General features: G+C 37.5%; 1 protein-coding gene across 1 annotated transcript; it reads left to right on the top strand.

The window, feature by feature from the left end:
- The first annotated feature begins 854 nt into the window (after positions 1–854).
- Positions 855–7,785, top strand: LOC136679174 (negative elongation factor B-like). The gene is made up of 13 exons (XM_066657544.1): positions 855–1,216; positions 1,837–1,997; positions 2,074–2,173; positions 2,274–2,504; positions 2,879–3,064; positions 3,711–3,823; positions 3,908–4,010; positions 4,274–4,369; positions 4,474–4,616; positions 5,051–5,157; positions 5,397–5,538; positions 6,421–6,529; positions 7,317–7,785. Exons 1-13 carry the CDS (start codon positions 1,115–1,117, stop codon positions 7,473–7,475), a joined length of 1,752 nt encoding a protein of 583 aa, XP_066513641.1. The 5' UTR covers positions 855–1,114; the 3' UTR covers positions 7,476–7,785.
- The last annotated feature ends 8,654 nt before the right edge of the window (positions 7,786–16,439 follow it).

Here is a 16,439-nt window from a genome sequence, read left to right as displayed (position 1 = left end):
ATTTGTTTTTCTGTTTTTTTTTTTTGCTACATTCTTCCACTGTAAAAATTATAGTGAAGCACATTAAGGCCCTTCTGTTCATTAACTAATCCAGTATTTCTCAGCTAGAGGCATACAGCTCTTGGGGGTATTCCACAGAGCATGATTTCTTAGCTAGATAAGTTATCTTGTTAAAAACAGAATTCCTGTTTGTGGAATACCCCCTTGCACATGTAATTGGTTTCCCTGCTTTAACGCTCCTACTTAGGGTTGCCAACTTTCTGAAATCAAAATAAGGAACACAGCGGCTGGGGGACCAGTATGCACTTGTAAATCCTTTTTGAAATGTAGTCAGTCAGATAAAATATTTTGTTGTCTGACATTTATGAAGCCAACTGCCACCAGGGCTGTCAATACCTGTCAGCATTTTTGAAATAATGGCATGGCAAAGCCGAATCTGTCCATGTATTTTGTAAATATTGTATTACTAGGTTAAAATACTGTTATTTTATATTTTTTATTAATTCCAATATGTGGTTAATGACAATGAATGAATGAATTGCTTATTTAGGAGTCTTAAGTTTGTTCTTGTTAATGGGCTAAACTCTTAAAAACAGAATTTTGCAAAGATTACATACTTTAAAGTTACTTACAAAAACAAACAAACAATAAAACCTCCCCCGATGCCTTAAAATTGCTTAGATGTAACACCACAGCTACATTCGCTCAGTACCGAAGTAGCAACAAATAGCTGGCCTGAAAAACAAACGTAAATAGGTTTGGTTCCTGTGGTGAAACGTGGAATATTCACTAGCCTGTTTGAGGCGGTTTTTGCAAGTTTCAAAGTTTGGAATTTTTAAAAAGGAAAATATCGGCGTTAACTGCTTATTTAACTGCTCATTATATGTCTTTACGTACATTTTGCTGCCCTGTTTCCTGTATCTGAAAGCCTAGGAACTTTTAGTGAGGAACCTTTTATACCCGCGCCAGGTGCGATCCGGATGATTTAGGCGCACGTTCAGTCAGTGCGCCAATGCAGCTGACGGAGTAGAAAAATAAAAACAACATCGGCGTTGTTTATTAAATACATTTCATCTTTTTCGTGGACACTGTGGTTACATTTTATATAGCAACAATGTTCGCGGGCCTGCCCGAGTTGGGGATTTCTAACGGAGAAGATCTGAAGGAAACACTGACAAACTGCACAGAACCGCTGAAAGCCATCGACCAGTTTCAGGTAAAGAGCGAAACAGCGTCCAGATGTAGCCCGTGGATAAACCTCAGTAGTGACCCGCATGCACTTCACAGACGTTACTATTTAACACATCGTGGCGCACACCCACCCATCCACCTTGGATTCCATAGCAACGGTCTGCAACACCAAAACAACCAGCAGAGAACAGTACAGCCATCTAAAATACACACCAGTCACTTACAAATATAATAGCATGTATCGTATTACATCCTTGTACAGCAGATATCTTACAGTCACCTATAAATGCCTTAGAAGCAACTACCTAAAACACCATAGCAACCGTCCCTGTACAATAGCAACCACATAGATATTCATAACTTAACTACAAGTGCCCGGGTAACCACTTAAGATACCATGCAACCTAGTAACAAGTTAGCAACCACCATGCAACATCCCAGCAACCACTAAAACACTAACAACCGTCTATCAGTAAGTAGTCTAACAAACAGCGGGAGTACCCAGCTGGAACTTGTTTATGAATTCAATTATCAAAAGTCATCTAGACATGCTTTAATTTGTTAATTGGCTTATTTGTTGTGCACAAACATTCTTTCTTCTGTATATATTGTATATTTATCACAACAGTATTTTATTGTGTGTAGACAGAGAATGGCATATTGTTGCCAACTTTGCAGTCTGCATTGCCTTTCCTGGATCTTCATGGTACACCTCGCTTGGAGTTCCACCAGTCAGTGTTTGACGAGCTTAGAGAGAAACTGATGGAACGAGTTGCTTTCATTGCAGAAGGCAAGGAGGAAGACAGGTAAGCTGGAATATGAATATGAATACCTAGTGGTCTCAGATCTTTACAAATGGCTAATCTATTGAATCCAACACAGATACACTAAGCTGGAAGAACTTCTAGAGAAGAGCTTTCCTCTGGTCAAGATGCCCTCTATACAACCAGTTGTAATGCAAGTTATGAAACACTTACCAAAGGTATGAGAATGGTGCCCATTTATGTATACATGTTACTGCTAGGATGACTAGTTGGTGTTGTTCTGAATTCTCCTTTCTTTTCTTTCTTTCTTTCATGCAGGTGCCAGAGAAGAAACTGAAGCAGGTAATGGCTGATAAGGAGCTGTACAAAGTTTGCGCAGTGGAAGTGAAGAGACAGATTTGGCAGGACAACCAGGCACTGTTCGGGGATGAAGTCTCTCCTCTACTGAAGCAGTACATTGTGGAAAAAGAGGCTGCACTGTTTAGTAGTGATCTCTCCATCCTGCACAACTTTTTTAGTCCTTCTCCTAAAACACGCCGTCAGGGGGAGGTAAGCACCTACCAGCATGTGTTGTGGGCTGTGGGAGGACACCTCAAACTCCTCATAGGCATTGACAGAAGATGGGGTTTGAACACACAACCTGGAACTGTGTGAGAGTGACAATACCTATTGGGCCAATGTGACTTCCATACATAAATATGACAGGAAAGAATATGTACAAAAAATATTAGCTATAAAAAATAACATGACAGGATTAAAAAAAAAGACAATATTTTAGCTGAAAATTATTTTGTACTTCATTTATATGTATAGCCCCTCCAGGGTGTGTCCTGCCTTGTGCACAGTGATTCCAGGTGGGCTCCAGACCCACCATAAGCGGTTACAAACAATGAATTAATTAATTTATATGTATATATTATCAGGTGGTGCAGAAGCTCACTCAAATGATTGGGAAGAATGTGAAGCTATATGACATGGTGCTGCAGTTCCTGAGGACACTGTTCCTGCGAACACGCAACGTACATTATTGCACACTGCGAGCTGAATTGCTAATGTCCCTCCATGACCTGGATATCAGTGAGATCTGCTCTGTGGACCCTTGCCACAAGGTGGGAAACCACTCTCACTCTCAGCACATTTAACTTTCCCAAACTTAGGAGTACATATCCATAGACCCGTCCTGTTATTAGCAGTGCTACAATGTGGGCTAAAGCTTTTAAATCTCTCTTATATATTGTACTGTTTGTCCATCAAGAGCACACAATAGAATTTCATAAAAATATTGAAACATGCATTGGTCTAAATAATACATGTAGAGCTCTGGTCCTCGAGGGCCATTGTCTAGCATGCTTTTGTAATTTTCTGCTCAAACACACTTGGTTCAACTCATCTGTATATTGCCAGCATTAGTGGCTTTTATTAGAGGAATCATCGTACGTTTCTTGATAGTGGCCCAATGGCAACACATATTTGTATTTATATGCAATCCATTTATCACTTGCATTCTCTGTTGATTAATTAGTCTAAAGCAAGATTGGTTGTTTTGAATATTTTGAAAATGTTCTAGTGACAGGTATCTCATGACAAGAAACAAAGTTAATTTTTGCATCACTATTTATGGTGTGCATATTATCAGGCTTTTTAGTGCAGCCAGTATGACCCACCATCTGAAAAACACCTGTAGAGGTATGCAAATTTTTCAGTGTAACTGGGGTTTTTATTTATTCATTCATTTGGTCTCTTTGCTATTTGCAGTTCACCTGGTGCCTGGACGCTTGCATCAGAGAAAAGTTTGTTGATGCTAAACGGGCCCGTGAGTTGCAGGGATTTTTGGATGGAGTGAAAAAAGGACAAGAGCAAGTGTTGGGGTATGATCACATGAATGAATGAAAATGTTCCAAACAGATTTATTGGCATGATTTTTATACCATTTATGCTTCTTTCTCTTCCAGGGACCTCTCTATGATCTTGTGCGACCCTTTTGCCAGTAACACACTGGTGCTGAGTACAGTGAGGAACCTGCAAGAACTGCTTAGCCAGGACGCCTTACCCAGAGTGAGATGTCTAGAGTGTGACAAGCTTCATAGTGAATGGAATCACTAAGCTAATATATAGTGTAGTTTTGAAACTCAAAATATCTTTGCTTTGTTAAGCCATTAATAAAAGCAGTCAGGCAAAGAAGAGATCAATGATAAATTAATGATGTTATTAGTAACTGCCTTGATTTTTATAAACGTATAAAGTAATAAAAATGCAGAATATATATTAGTTTTACTTTTAGATCATCTGTGTTTTGTGTGTCTTACATGTATCAATAGGACAGTCCAGATCTGCTCCTGCTGCTCAGGATGCTCTCTCTTGGTCAGGGAGCCTGGGATATGATAGACAGCCAAGTTTTCAAGGAGCCACGAATGGTAAGATCAGCAATTGCAATGGACTACATTGTATTCTCTAATAGATTCTGATCAAAGTGATCAAACAAATACTGATTAGTGCTTTTGTTCTGTACTGCTATTAGGAATTGGAAGTTGTTACACGTTTTCTACCAGCCATGATGTCAATAGTGGTGGATGACTACACATTTACTGTGGAACAAAAACTTCCTAGTGAAGAAAAGAGCTCTCTCACATACCCCAGCACACTGCCTGAGACTTTTACTAGGTAACACACTATCTAAAATGTCTGCAAGGTACACACACCCAGCCCAACATATTTATCAGCTATAAAAACTGTAATGCGTATACCAGGTACAGACACACCCATCATCTCACACAACATAATTACAGGTCTATTCAAGAGTCAGATTACACATATTGTTGATTTTCTAACTGAAACAAAAATGTATTACCTGGATTTAACAAGTTGGGAAAATACAAATTTGCCAAATTTTGGAATGTCTCATTTTATCCATGTCTGATTTTGTCACAGGTTCTGTTTTATTTTCACTTTTCCACTTAAAAATTCACTAAAACATATTTATTCACCAGAGATGTGTCAGTTTTGATCACATGTACACTAGTACTACTGCACAGGCTGCTGAAAACAAAAATATCTGTTTTAAGTTTTTGTGTTTTCTGTTTTTCTTTTCTCTATAGATATATGCAAGACAACAGGGTAGCATGTGAGATGGGTCTTTATTATGCTCTTCATATTGCTAAACAAAGGAATAAGAATGCTTTGCAAAGACTGCTGCCTGCTCTGGGTAAGTCCGTCATTAATATGTCAGTTAACTGTGTAGTTTTTTTGCGTATTGTCATTAGTATTGAAAGGCATGTATTTTCTTTGAAAGGCAACATATTTTCTTTCTCCCCCCATTATGAGATAATACAACTGACTCAAATCAGTCTTTAAGATTTACTTTCTCCAATACCTATAATTTTTTAAACAGTATTGTTGCCCCCTAGTGGCAGTATATCTGATCCAAGTGTTTGTATTTTGCAGTGGAGACCTACAATGACATGGCATTTGGAGACATTTTCCTCCATCTCCTGACAGGACATTTGACCCTTCTTTCTGATGAGTTTGGCACAGAGGAGTTCTGCGCGTCTGTTTTTGACAGCTTCCTCCTCACCTCTTACTCTAGGTCAGTATTATCATAGCTCATGAATGAGTTGGTGTTTCATTACAGTTTCTAGATTGTTCACTAGCCAGAGAACTTGACATGAAATAGTGATTCAGCTCTGCCACCATGACACTGCTTCTAGCTGTAAGATGTGTATATACAGCAATAGACTCAGCGCTCTAGTTATTGGACAGAGTAAGAATTTTCAGCAGTTGAATTGTAGATGGACAAATCAGTGAAAAATGTTGCGGAGAACACCAAGGTCTCTCTAAAATAAGGCTCTACAATAAGATTAATACCATTTTAACTCAGCCAGCCAATAATACAGCAGATACTGATGTCTCACACACTAGTTATTGGCAAAATTCTTATTGTTAAATTGCTGATAAATTATGGGCTATTGTTCTGTTGTACACCACTAGCTTAACTAACTAAACTGGCTTAACACTAGTTTAATTAATGTTCTTAAACTACTACAAAAAATAGAGAAATAATGAGCAATATAAAGGTACTAAAAATGAATAATACTGCTTATCATAAATGTTAGCTTTAGTACCAGAATTGTTCAGGACAGTCACAAAGGTCAAGCCCTTTGCTGTACTGGGAGTTTTTCCTTGCCACTGTTGCCCTTGGCTTGTTCATAGGAGGCTTGGATCTGGATCTCTGTAAAGCTGATTTGTGACTACTTTTGTTGTATAAAGCGCTATATAAATAAAATTTGATTGATTGATTGAAACATGGTACTACAATATATTTTTAAAGATCTTGTTTTTGTATTCTCGTATAATGTTATGCTGTGCTTTATTCCATCTTTCAATCACACGCTAAAATGTGCTCTTCTCTTAATGGGGATGTTTTAACCTTATCTAATTATTTAATACCCGCATCATTTTACATTGCCAGCAAGGAGAATGTGCACCGACACACACTGCGCTTACTGAACCATCTCCACCAGAAAATGCATCCATCTTCTATGGAAACCCTGATGAAAACACTTGAACCACCCAAACAGGTAGGTTGCATGCATAATAATTAGCATTTCTTAGTAAAGAACTAATGTATTTTATGGGGCATTCTGACCTGAAAATACATTTTTAACAAAGTTAAAGATACATTGTCAGAAGGAAATGAAAATTGTCGCTCCAGACACGACTGCATCACTGTAGAATTTGAAAATGTGGATGTAGCAATGGATGTATTTTTCATTTTGGCTGGTATTACTTGGTTGAAATGTGTCATGTTATGTTTTACATTGTCACTTGATGCTGTAAATTTTACAGTTTATATTGTTAAATGTATTTGAATGTCTGATAATTACATTTACTGTATGATTGAGTTCTCTGTTAAGATGAGAGATAACACTTAATTGATCCTGAAGGAAATTGCAGTGTCAAAGCAATGCACATAGGGTGCAAGAGAAGACATGCAGATAAAAGAGTAAATAGAGCAGGGTAAAGGAAGTGTGGTAAATGTGTTACGAACCTAAATATAAAAATGAAGAGGGTCTATATACGTAGGAGTTTTATATAAGACGCATGTATTAGAAACCACAGAGACAAAAGTGTTCAGTGTAGAGGGCTGAGTCCAGTGAACAACAGCAGGCCAGATTAAAACTAACAGTGAAATGAGTGTGTCATAATAGTGTAAATGATATGGATTATGAGATAATCTTAGTTATATGCTGTGTTAAGTTTAGATGTCACATTTTCCCTTATAAAATGTCAATTTTTATTGCTTAACAGTTGTACTTGATGTTCAGTATATGTTATAAATTATTTCTGATCTACTTGTGCCCACAGAGCAGCGAGCAGGTGAAGGAGCTCTACACGCAGCTGGCTGAAAAGCTAGAGGCTTCTAAGCAGAGTCCACCTGCGCCTGAGGAAGCTCCAGGTTTAGACCTGGGCCTCCACCCTGTTACTGTCCCCACCACAACTTCCACACCCACCACTCCTCACTGAGGAACCCACCACAAGCAGGAACAGGCACATCTACTTTAGATATGGACAAAAGCCTCTTGGAGACTGATGGACAAATAAAGCAACATGGCTTCTCTTAGTCACTATGCATTTTTGGTGACAAGAATTTCAAGAATTTATTTTTCCCTGTATTAATAGCTTTTTCCTGCTTCAGAGTGACTATGTTTGATGGCCATTTTTGATATTGATAAGTGTTTTATTAAAGTGTAGACTTGTGCTTTTTGAATAGAAATAAGTAAAAATTTCTTTTGTACAACATACTAATTGTGAAATGTTGATTCAAATGTGTTTGTAGCCAACACACTTGTAAATAAATTTATTTAGAAAATACTTTTTGCTCCACTGTTTTTGATAATTCTGTTTAAGAACATGGATAAAATTCTGTCTGTTCATACTTGATTTTTCAACGCAAAACAATTATGCTCATTTTTGGCCTCTCTCCATAATGCATATTCTCCTTACTGCCTTATGATTAAATGGTTGTAGTAATGAGATTATGCACATTGCATTGAAAAAAGCTTTCATATTTCACTATGGTACAGTTCCTTTTTTCTTTAATGTCATCATCACACACATTGTAATAAGGTTAGAACAAACACAAATGGTTGATTTATCTAATTTTAGAGATTTGTATTTATCAGTGTAAGTGTGTTTCATCATGGGAGATTGTTAACATTTTTATTTCAAGTGGGCATGCTTTTTTTGATGCATGACTAATAGCAATTGCTATAATAGGAACAAACAACACATTGAACTGGGTTGGGTATCACAAGGTAAAGTGTGAGTAAAAGATGTGCTCTTGGTTTGTTTCGTTATTTCCCTCACAAAAAGACTCCTTCCTTTAGTGGTGTCTGGGGTGGTTTCCTCTTAAGATGGTGGTTGTGTACTTTGCAGACAGCCACATTGCTTCATGTGCAGATGCGCAGATGCAGAGCCTGATATCTGAGAAGGAACACTTAGAATGCTATCCTGTGGCCCCTTCATCCAGTCCCTGTTGCTTTGCTTACACATTGAGTCTGGGTTTAGGGCCCAAATGGTAAACACTTTGATTTTACTTCAGTAAACTTGCACTATTTTTCTGTAGCACAATTACAAACCAATTAAATCTGCCACAAATATCAGTACAATGATGCTTGTCATTCAGCATTGTACTCTGGCCTGGTGGTAACAATTTGATATCCTGCTACATCTAACATATGAAACATTATGTAAATAATTACTTTCTTTGGGGTTGACAATAATTTACTAATCTGAATTTAAAGCAGGTAATGGAAATGTATACTTTGAATCTGAATTCTCTCTTAATCTGACCTACTTGAGTGTCTGTACATATCTAATATTTAACAAATGGGTGTTTCTACTATGCGAGGTAAGTGCTTTACCAAGGCTGTGTAACAGGAACTGAAAAAGCATTTTGGAGACGCAAAAGAAGAAAGTGAAATATGTATGCGTGGCCTGTCATACAGAAAGATCATTTTCAGGACAGGGGTGGGTGGCACCCCTATGTGGGAAAGTATGTTTTTTTACTAACATAATGCAACGAAAATATTTTTCGGGCACAGGATATTTAATATAATTTTCTGTGTATATTTACAACTGACTAGGTACAGTAAGCTTGAAAAAAATATATAAATAATAATAATAAAAATGCCCAGAAAAACAAATATATATAGCTAACAATGCTAACAATTCACCTGACATAATATTAACATTCTACAAAATGCTTGGGCTTTGCTTGATAACATGTTTCAGAGGCTTCAGATGACTGAAAGCATAAAAATATGAATTCAGAAAACTCATCTGTGCAGTATATTAGGGTTTCACTATCAAATGACCACATTCTTACAGAGATTCTCTAAAACAGGACTCTATTGAGATCACTGCTAAAGGATTTCTCTTTTGTAGCAGTATAACACTGAACATATTCCAGTAATCACACTGTAGACCAGATACACTGTAGACCAGTGTCCTGACTGTGAAAGATGTGTGATTAAGTCTCTGTAGTCTACACTCACATGATGTGCATTATTGCACTGGAACTCTGAACAGTCATTCCACTTTCAGTTCCTCATGCTCATGTTCATTTGATGCCTTTAGGTAGCATCATTGTCATTCTTAACTTATGTAAGCTGTTGTAACAGGAGTTTAAAATACAATTTGAAGGGTAGTTGTATTTTTTTAATTATATATTTATAATTTATATATTATATATTATTTTAATTATACAAGGTTTTACTCAGACATCTTCCTGACACCTCCCTGTCCCATGAGTTTGCAAAGATCATTGAGACAAAAATAGAGGAACTTATGTGAGATGTCATAGAAGAACCAGTTCTGTTTACTTCAGCAACATTTCAGTGTAAGGTTTATTTTTATAAATAAAATTAACACTGTGTGAGTAAAGAACATTTGTAAAAGTATGTGGATACTATGTTGTAATTAAACACAGAAAAAGATGTAAAATATACTCTGCTAAATTATTAGAGCTTCACATTGGGCCCAGCCTACTCTCTTCCTACCAGCATCCACAACAATTCTGTTACCACCTCATTAATATTTTAAATGAAATAGGCTACACTTAACCACAATTTTTCAGACCCACCAATTCTGTCATATCAACTAATAGACTATGCTTGAGAACAGGGCCAATATATACCACACACATACCACTTTTTACACTTAGGGTGCATTGAGATCAACCCTAGTTTATTAGTTGAGCATAAACATAAAAACATTATTAATTGGATTAAAGGTTGTGGAGTGACATTAGCAAGCAGAAAGTGTTTTTGTAATAGGTTTCAGCTCACTGGTGCAGCCGATTTTCCCAGTTCAATAATTAGCAGATGCATAATAAAAAATATGTTTTGCCCTTTCTGAACTCAATACTTAATAATAACAAATTTACTGAAAAGGAAAACCAAAATATTGCCTTGATATTAGTATTAAGACACTTCACTTTTGCCAGTTTTCATGAGTATTAGGCCACAAGTTTGCATACCTGGATTTGGGGACCTTCTGGCATTCTTCTCTGCAGATCTCTAAAGTTCTGTCAGGTTGAAGACTGCAATTTTTATATCTCTTCAGAGCTATTTGATTGTGTGTCAGTTAGGGCTCTGGCTTGAGTGGCTGGGCCACTCAAGGACATTCTTAGAGTTGTCTCTAAGTTACCCCTGTGTTGTCTTGAATGTGTGCTTAGAGACATTGTCTTGTTGTAATGTGAACCTTTGGCCCAGTCTGAGGTCAGTTTTTCATTATGAATATCTTTGTACTTTGCTCTATTCAGCTTTACCTTTACCCTGACCTGTCTTCCTGTCCCGGCCATTGAAAAAACACCCCTACAGCATGATGTAGCCACCATCATGCTTCACTGTATGTGTGGTTTGGGCAGGTGATGAGCAGTGCCTCATTTGCTCCAGACATGATGCTCAAGATTGAGGCCAAGAAGTTAAATCCAGATTTCATCAGAGCGGAGTCCCTTGTTTCTCAGAGTTCAAGAGTCATTTAGGTGCTTTTTGTAAACTCCAGATACACATTCTTTTACTGAGGAGAGGCTTCTGTCTAGCCACTCTGCCATAAATGCCAGATTAGTGGATTGCTGCAGTGGTGGTTGATTTTCTGGAGGTTTCTCCTATCTGCACAATAGATATTTGGAGCTCAGCCAGATTGATCATTGGGTTCTTGATCAGCTCTCTTACCAGAGCCCTTCTTCCCCAGTTACTTAGTTTGTTTGGGCAGCCAGCTTTAGTAAAATTCCTGGTTGCTCCAAATGTCTTCTGTTTTAAGTGTATTCAGGACATTGCTTGGGAACTTTAAGTACACCAGAATTTTTTGTAGTCTTCTCTAGATCTGTGCCTTCACACATTCCTGTCTCTGATAGCCATTGTTAGCTGGGAGATTTTATATAGAAACGTGTGTGTGTGTGTTTGTCCTTCAAAATGTATAATCAACTGATTTTATCACAGGTGGACTCCAGTCAAAATGTAGAATCATCTCATAGATCAGGAGTAATTAATTAAATTTCATTAACATAATGTATAACCTGTATTATGATCAGTGCCATATCCTGCACATTGAAGCAGCCTTGTAGTTATAGCAACATTTTATGTAGTTAACACACATTCAGTTACATTTTAATATATTTCTGCAAGATTCATATATATTACAATTAACAAATACTATACATAAAATGTCCTTTTTTCATTTCAAGTAAAATTGATAAAAAATCACAATGATTTTGAAAAAGAAAAAAAAGCATATGTAAATAAATTCCCTAATGGTTTGTACTTGCTGTTGGCTGCTTTACATAACCAGCAATCTGATTGGTTCTTATTGCCGGAGGGCGGGACCTTATCTGTTATGAAAACGTCAACCCGAAATCGTTCCCTTATTTTCAAAGTTTCTGGTTTTACCTCACACAAAACTGTGGTCCTGAAAGAGTCCCAAAAGAGTTTTTATTACGTCCTTTTGGATATTTTACTGGCCTCAGGACTCCAACTACATATCTCTGCAGGCCGGAGGCCAGCAAGTGGGAGGGGCGTACGCAGCAAGTGGGCGGAAACCAGCAAGTGGGTAGAAACCAGCAAGTAGGCGATCTATGTTTTGTGGGAAGGCGAACATATGAAAAGCAGCCTTTGTGATTTGAAAAAAGGTCCTAGTTTCTCTCCAACAGAACTAGATACCCTCTACTAGTTATATAGTTTAAAATATTAGGTTTCAGTGAAAAGGAAATACATAGCACTCCTGATATTTTAATTATATATTTTTGGTAATTTGATTATGGGGTGAACTGCAAACTTATGAAATCCATTAGGTCTCTCATGTCTACAATCATTATTTTAATTTGTTTACAGAATTATAAGACTGTATTATTTGTTTTGTACTCAGCACAGTATTGGATTATAATCAGTTTAAATGTGTAAACCCTATAGTAACGCCCTCGAAAATGGCCCACTATTGAAATAAATATTTAAAGCAGCTCCTTTCCATTAATGGACATGGGAGGAATTTGCAAATAATCATAATATTCAGCAAGCCTACCATGAGCACTCAGTCATAGAGGGTGTATATGACAATATAGTCAGTGTATGTAGATACAAGTTAGGTGAACTTAATAAGATGGAAATTCACTGTAATGTAGTTATGGTTTAATGAATTCCAAGATAGTGGTGCAACCTTTCTGGAAATTTGGCTCAACTAAACATCTAAGAATATAAATAGACATTAAGAGAAGTTCACTGTACTTCATCTAGTTCCTTTGCATGGTTTTAAATGATTATTTATAGAAGTATGTCCTTGTTGTAGAGTATTATGTATTACTCTTGCATTCAGATGATCACATATGCTTTAATTTGGCATCAGAACCAGGTCCTGGAACACCCTACTCAAAATTAGTTGAATCAAGTTTGTTTGAACAGGTAGAATAAGATCAGAATTGGATAACACTGGCTTAGACTGTCAGAAAGCCTCCCTTTATTATTACCTGGATTGTGCATGTGAATTTGTAGAAGGACTATCATTCATTCATTCATTCATTGCCTGAAACTGCTTATCCAATTCAGGGTCGCGGTGGGTCCAGTCTGGAGCCTAACCGGAATCACTGGGTTCAAGGCAGGAACACACCAGTCCCTTACAGGGTGACACACACAAACAACACACACACATTCACTCCCACTGGGTCGCCAATCCACCTACCAACTCCTCACAGACAGTCACATGGAGTGTGGCTCAAATGCACAACCTCCAGGTCCCTGGAGCTGTGTGACTGCAACTCTACCTGCGGCACCATCATGCCGCCCAAAGGGCTATCAAATTATTTTTATATAGTTCATTTATTCAGTTTAATGTATTTCAGAAATACAACATATGTACAAATATTTGAGGACAAATTTGTAATGAATGTATTCTACATTAAGTTGCACCCATTACTAACACAGATGTGCAAACGTGCACACACTGCCTCTCTAATCCCTGTAGAGAAATACTGACAATAGAACTGGATTCTCTGGAGTAGAGAAACATGAACCTAATGCCAGGCGAAGTATATATAGCACCCCAGCACTGAGCTGTGCTGATGAACCCATATTTACTGTCATGTCTCTTGTTAGGAAGTGAGTAGTAGCCTCTATGTAAGGAAACATTATCATTCTCAGTACATGTGGTCTCAGGTAAATGGTTATTCTCTCTATTTATTGCGAGAATTTCACATATTAAGCCAAACACAAACAAGTCTGTAAATCACATAATGCTGAAAATGTACTCCATATAATGTACTCAATGTTTACAAGGTACAATATTAATACTGAAAACAAAACAGTTATTACATGGTCACCAGGCACACAGCTGTACTACAAAATACACAATAATCTAACACAATATCCCAAAGAACTCACTGACATTCTCTTAAACTTCCAAACAATGCTCAAACAGAGCAATTTGAGCTGCATTACTTAGAGAAATTTGTTAGAAGAAAGAAAATAACTAGGATCCTTATTTTGTGCAGGGCATTTTATGCAAAGCAGGACATCACTGTGAACCAGACAGTTTCTAAAAGTATCAAACTATACACACTGTCTGAACTGTGGTGTATAAGGTGCCCTGCAGTCTAGTATATGTGCTTTAAGAATTGAGGTGAGGGCCCTACAGTCCAGTTTACATGCCTTAAAAATTCTGGGGTGAGGGGCATGATGTAACCAAACATTGCATTGACCCTGAGACCCTGCTCATCAACACAAGCTTTTAGAAACAGCTCCATATCAGCCCTGTTTTTAAAAACAAATAAAAAGGGTTCTTTAGCGTCTGGGTCATCTCCAGAGCCTTTACAACAACTACATATCTCGAGGCCAGCGGCGTGCTTGAGTGGTGCTTAAAATGTTCCTCCGCGCTCACTTGGAGCTGCCTCCGCCCTGCAGAGATACCCTTCTCCAGAACAGCGGTATCTGGTAGAGGTGGGCGGATCGATCGAAATATCGATACCAACGCTGGTATTGGTATTGATCATTACTCGTGGAAAAAGATCGATACTCAAGCCTTTTTTCTCTCCCAACACTTTGCCGCTAAAGTCTGTGTGCGAGGCAGCGCAGAGTCTGGTAATTTCCTGGAGCGCTAAACCTGAACCCAGAGCCGTATTGTTCCTACCTCTCTGCCTGAACCGTAATGACTACAGTCACGCCATTTAAAACAAACACTATCTGAAATTATGTCTTTCTCGTTGTGAGGTATTGATGTATTTTTATTTTAGCACAAAGCCTCAACAAGAAAGTGAAAGGGTCGGAACATTAACCAAATGCATTTTATGTAATTCAGTGGTTCTCAAACTTTTTCTATAATTAACCACCTCAGACGAAGATGAATTTCCGCGCATCACCTGTACCATATCGCCCCCAAAAAGAGGTAATAAAATACACATGCAACTTATTTATTTAAGTAACATCAACTTAAGAATCTCCTGTTTCTCTAACATTTATATACAAGCCGCTTTCCTAACTGTAATTACCCATCATTTTTATCTGCTGTGCTCTCGTTAATGACCTTAACTTTATTAAGTTAATAAACTCCGCCTGTGAACCGAAAGCCAGTGAAGCTGATGATTGGGTAGAGCTTGATATTTGTACGGGTGCCTTAACGAGGACTGAAAGAAGACCAACCGCGTCTGACTCGCTGCCAAAACGCCTTAATCTCGGTGGCGCATTTTCAAAATAAAAGTTTGCGAATAAAAGCATATTTTGGTTCAAAATGTTTGGTTTCTCGTATCCTATTTATTTTTCTTTTAGTATGTTTGAGGGCCATTAATGAATCCTTTATGACTGAGTGCTTTTTACTGAGTAAGCTTTATTGGCAAAACAGAAAGGTTTAATTAATTAATTAATAAAGACAGGCTCATTAATAAAGAAATGTTCATTTCTCCCACCTGCACCTGCACGCCACACTTTGAGAAACCCTGATATAATTCAAGGCTTGGTTTACGCTTTTGTTTATTAGCAGCTCATGACTTTTTGTTGTAACTGAGCTTTTTCAATAGCAAGTTGAGGGGCTTATTTTGCCACTTATTCTGTGGTTTCATGAAGACCACAGGCTAAATCAGACCTACGTATTAGCTTCTAAAGAACATGAAATGGTATCAGTGTTATGTAGGGTGACCAGACGTCATCTTTTACCTGGATATGTCCTCTTTTTTTAAACTTAAAAAAATGTCCCGCCGGAATTTCACAAACGTCCGGGATTTTGTTTTTCAAGAGTTTACATAGAATTTCGAAAAACGTTTCGTTCACAAACTAGTCCCGCCCTCCCCTACTCCGATTGGTTCGCTTGAGTGAGAAAGGGGCGTGGTGAAGTAGCCTACAATCTTCTGATTGCACGGTCTGACTGTAGAGCTACCGTTATTGGTCGATAACCTTCTCTGTAAACATTTAATTGGTCAGTCTGCACGTCAGGCAAAACTCATGTACCTAGCCTCATCTCGAGCAGCTATGCTGAAATGTTAATGTAAGTTCGCGGATGAATTAAAAAATAAATTGCCATGTTTTGTGTAGCAAATAAAGGTGTAAAGGACCTAAAAGCACACATAGGTTCAGCTAAGCATACAACGGTAGCAAGGGGCGAGAGTTCATCAACCCCCAAAGATAATGTTATAAAGCTCTTAACACAGCAGTCATCTGATGTTGGTTCCATATTAATTCACTCATCAGATTGCTTTCATTTGTAGTTACTGTGTTTTATATCTAAAATGAAACTGACCATGTGAATATGGTCTATATTATTTCTTTATTCTTATAAAGAGACCATTGTTATACACATATAAGTAAGAGTCACTTCTTAAAATTCACATTTTAAATAACTCACATTATGAAAAACACTAGAGATATAGCATCTAAATCTGTAAAATATTTTAACATAACATTTTAAACATAATTTTGAAGTAAATAATCCAATTTAGTATAATAGTCTTAT

This window comes from Hoplias malabaricus, chromosome Y, assembly GCF_029633855.1.
Source record: "Hoplias malabaricus isolate fHopMal1 chromosome Y, fHopMal1.hap1, whole genome shotgun sequence".
Lineage (NCBI taxonomy): Eukaryota > Metazoa > Chordata > Actinopteri > Characiformes > Erythrinidae > Hoplias > Hoplias malabaricus.
Note: the sequence above shows the minus strand (reverse complement) of the source record. Positions and strands in the feature narration are given on the sequence as shown.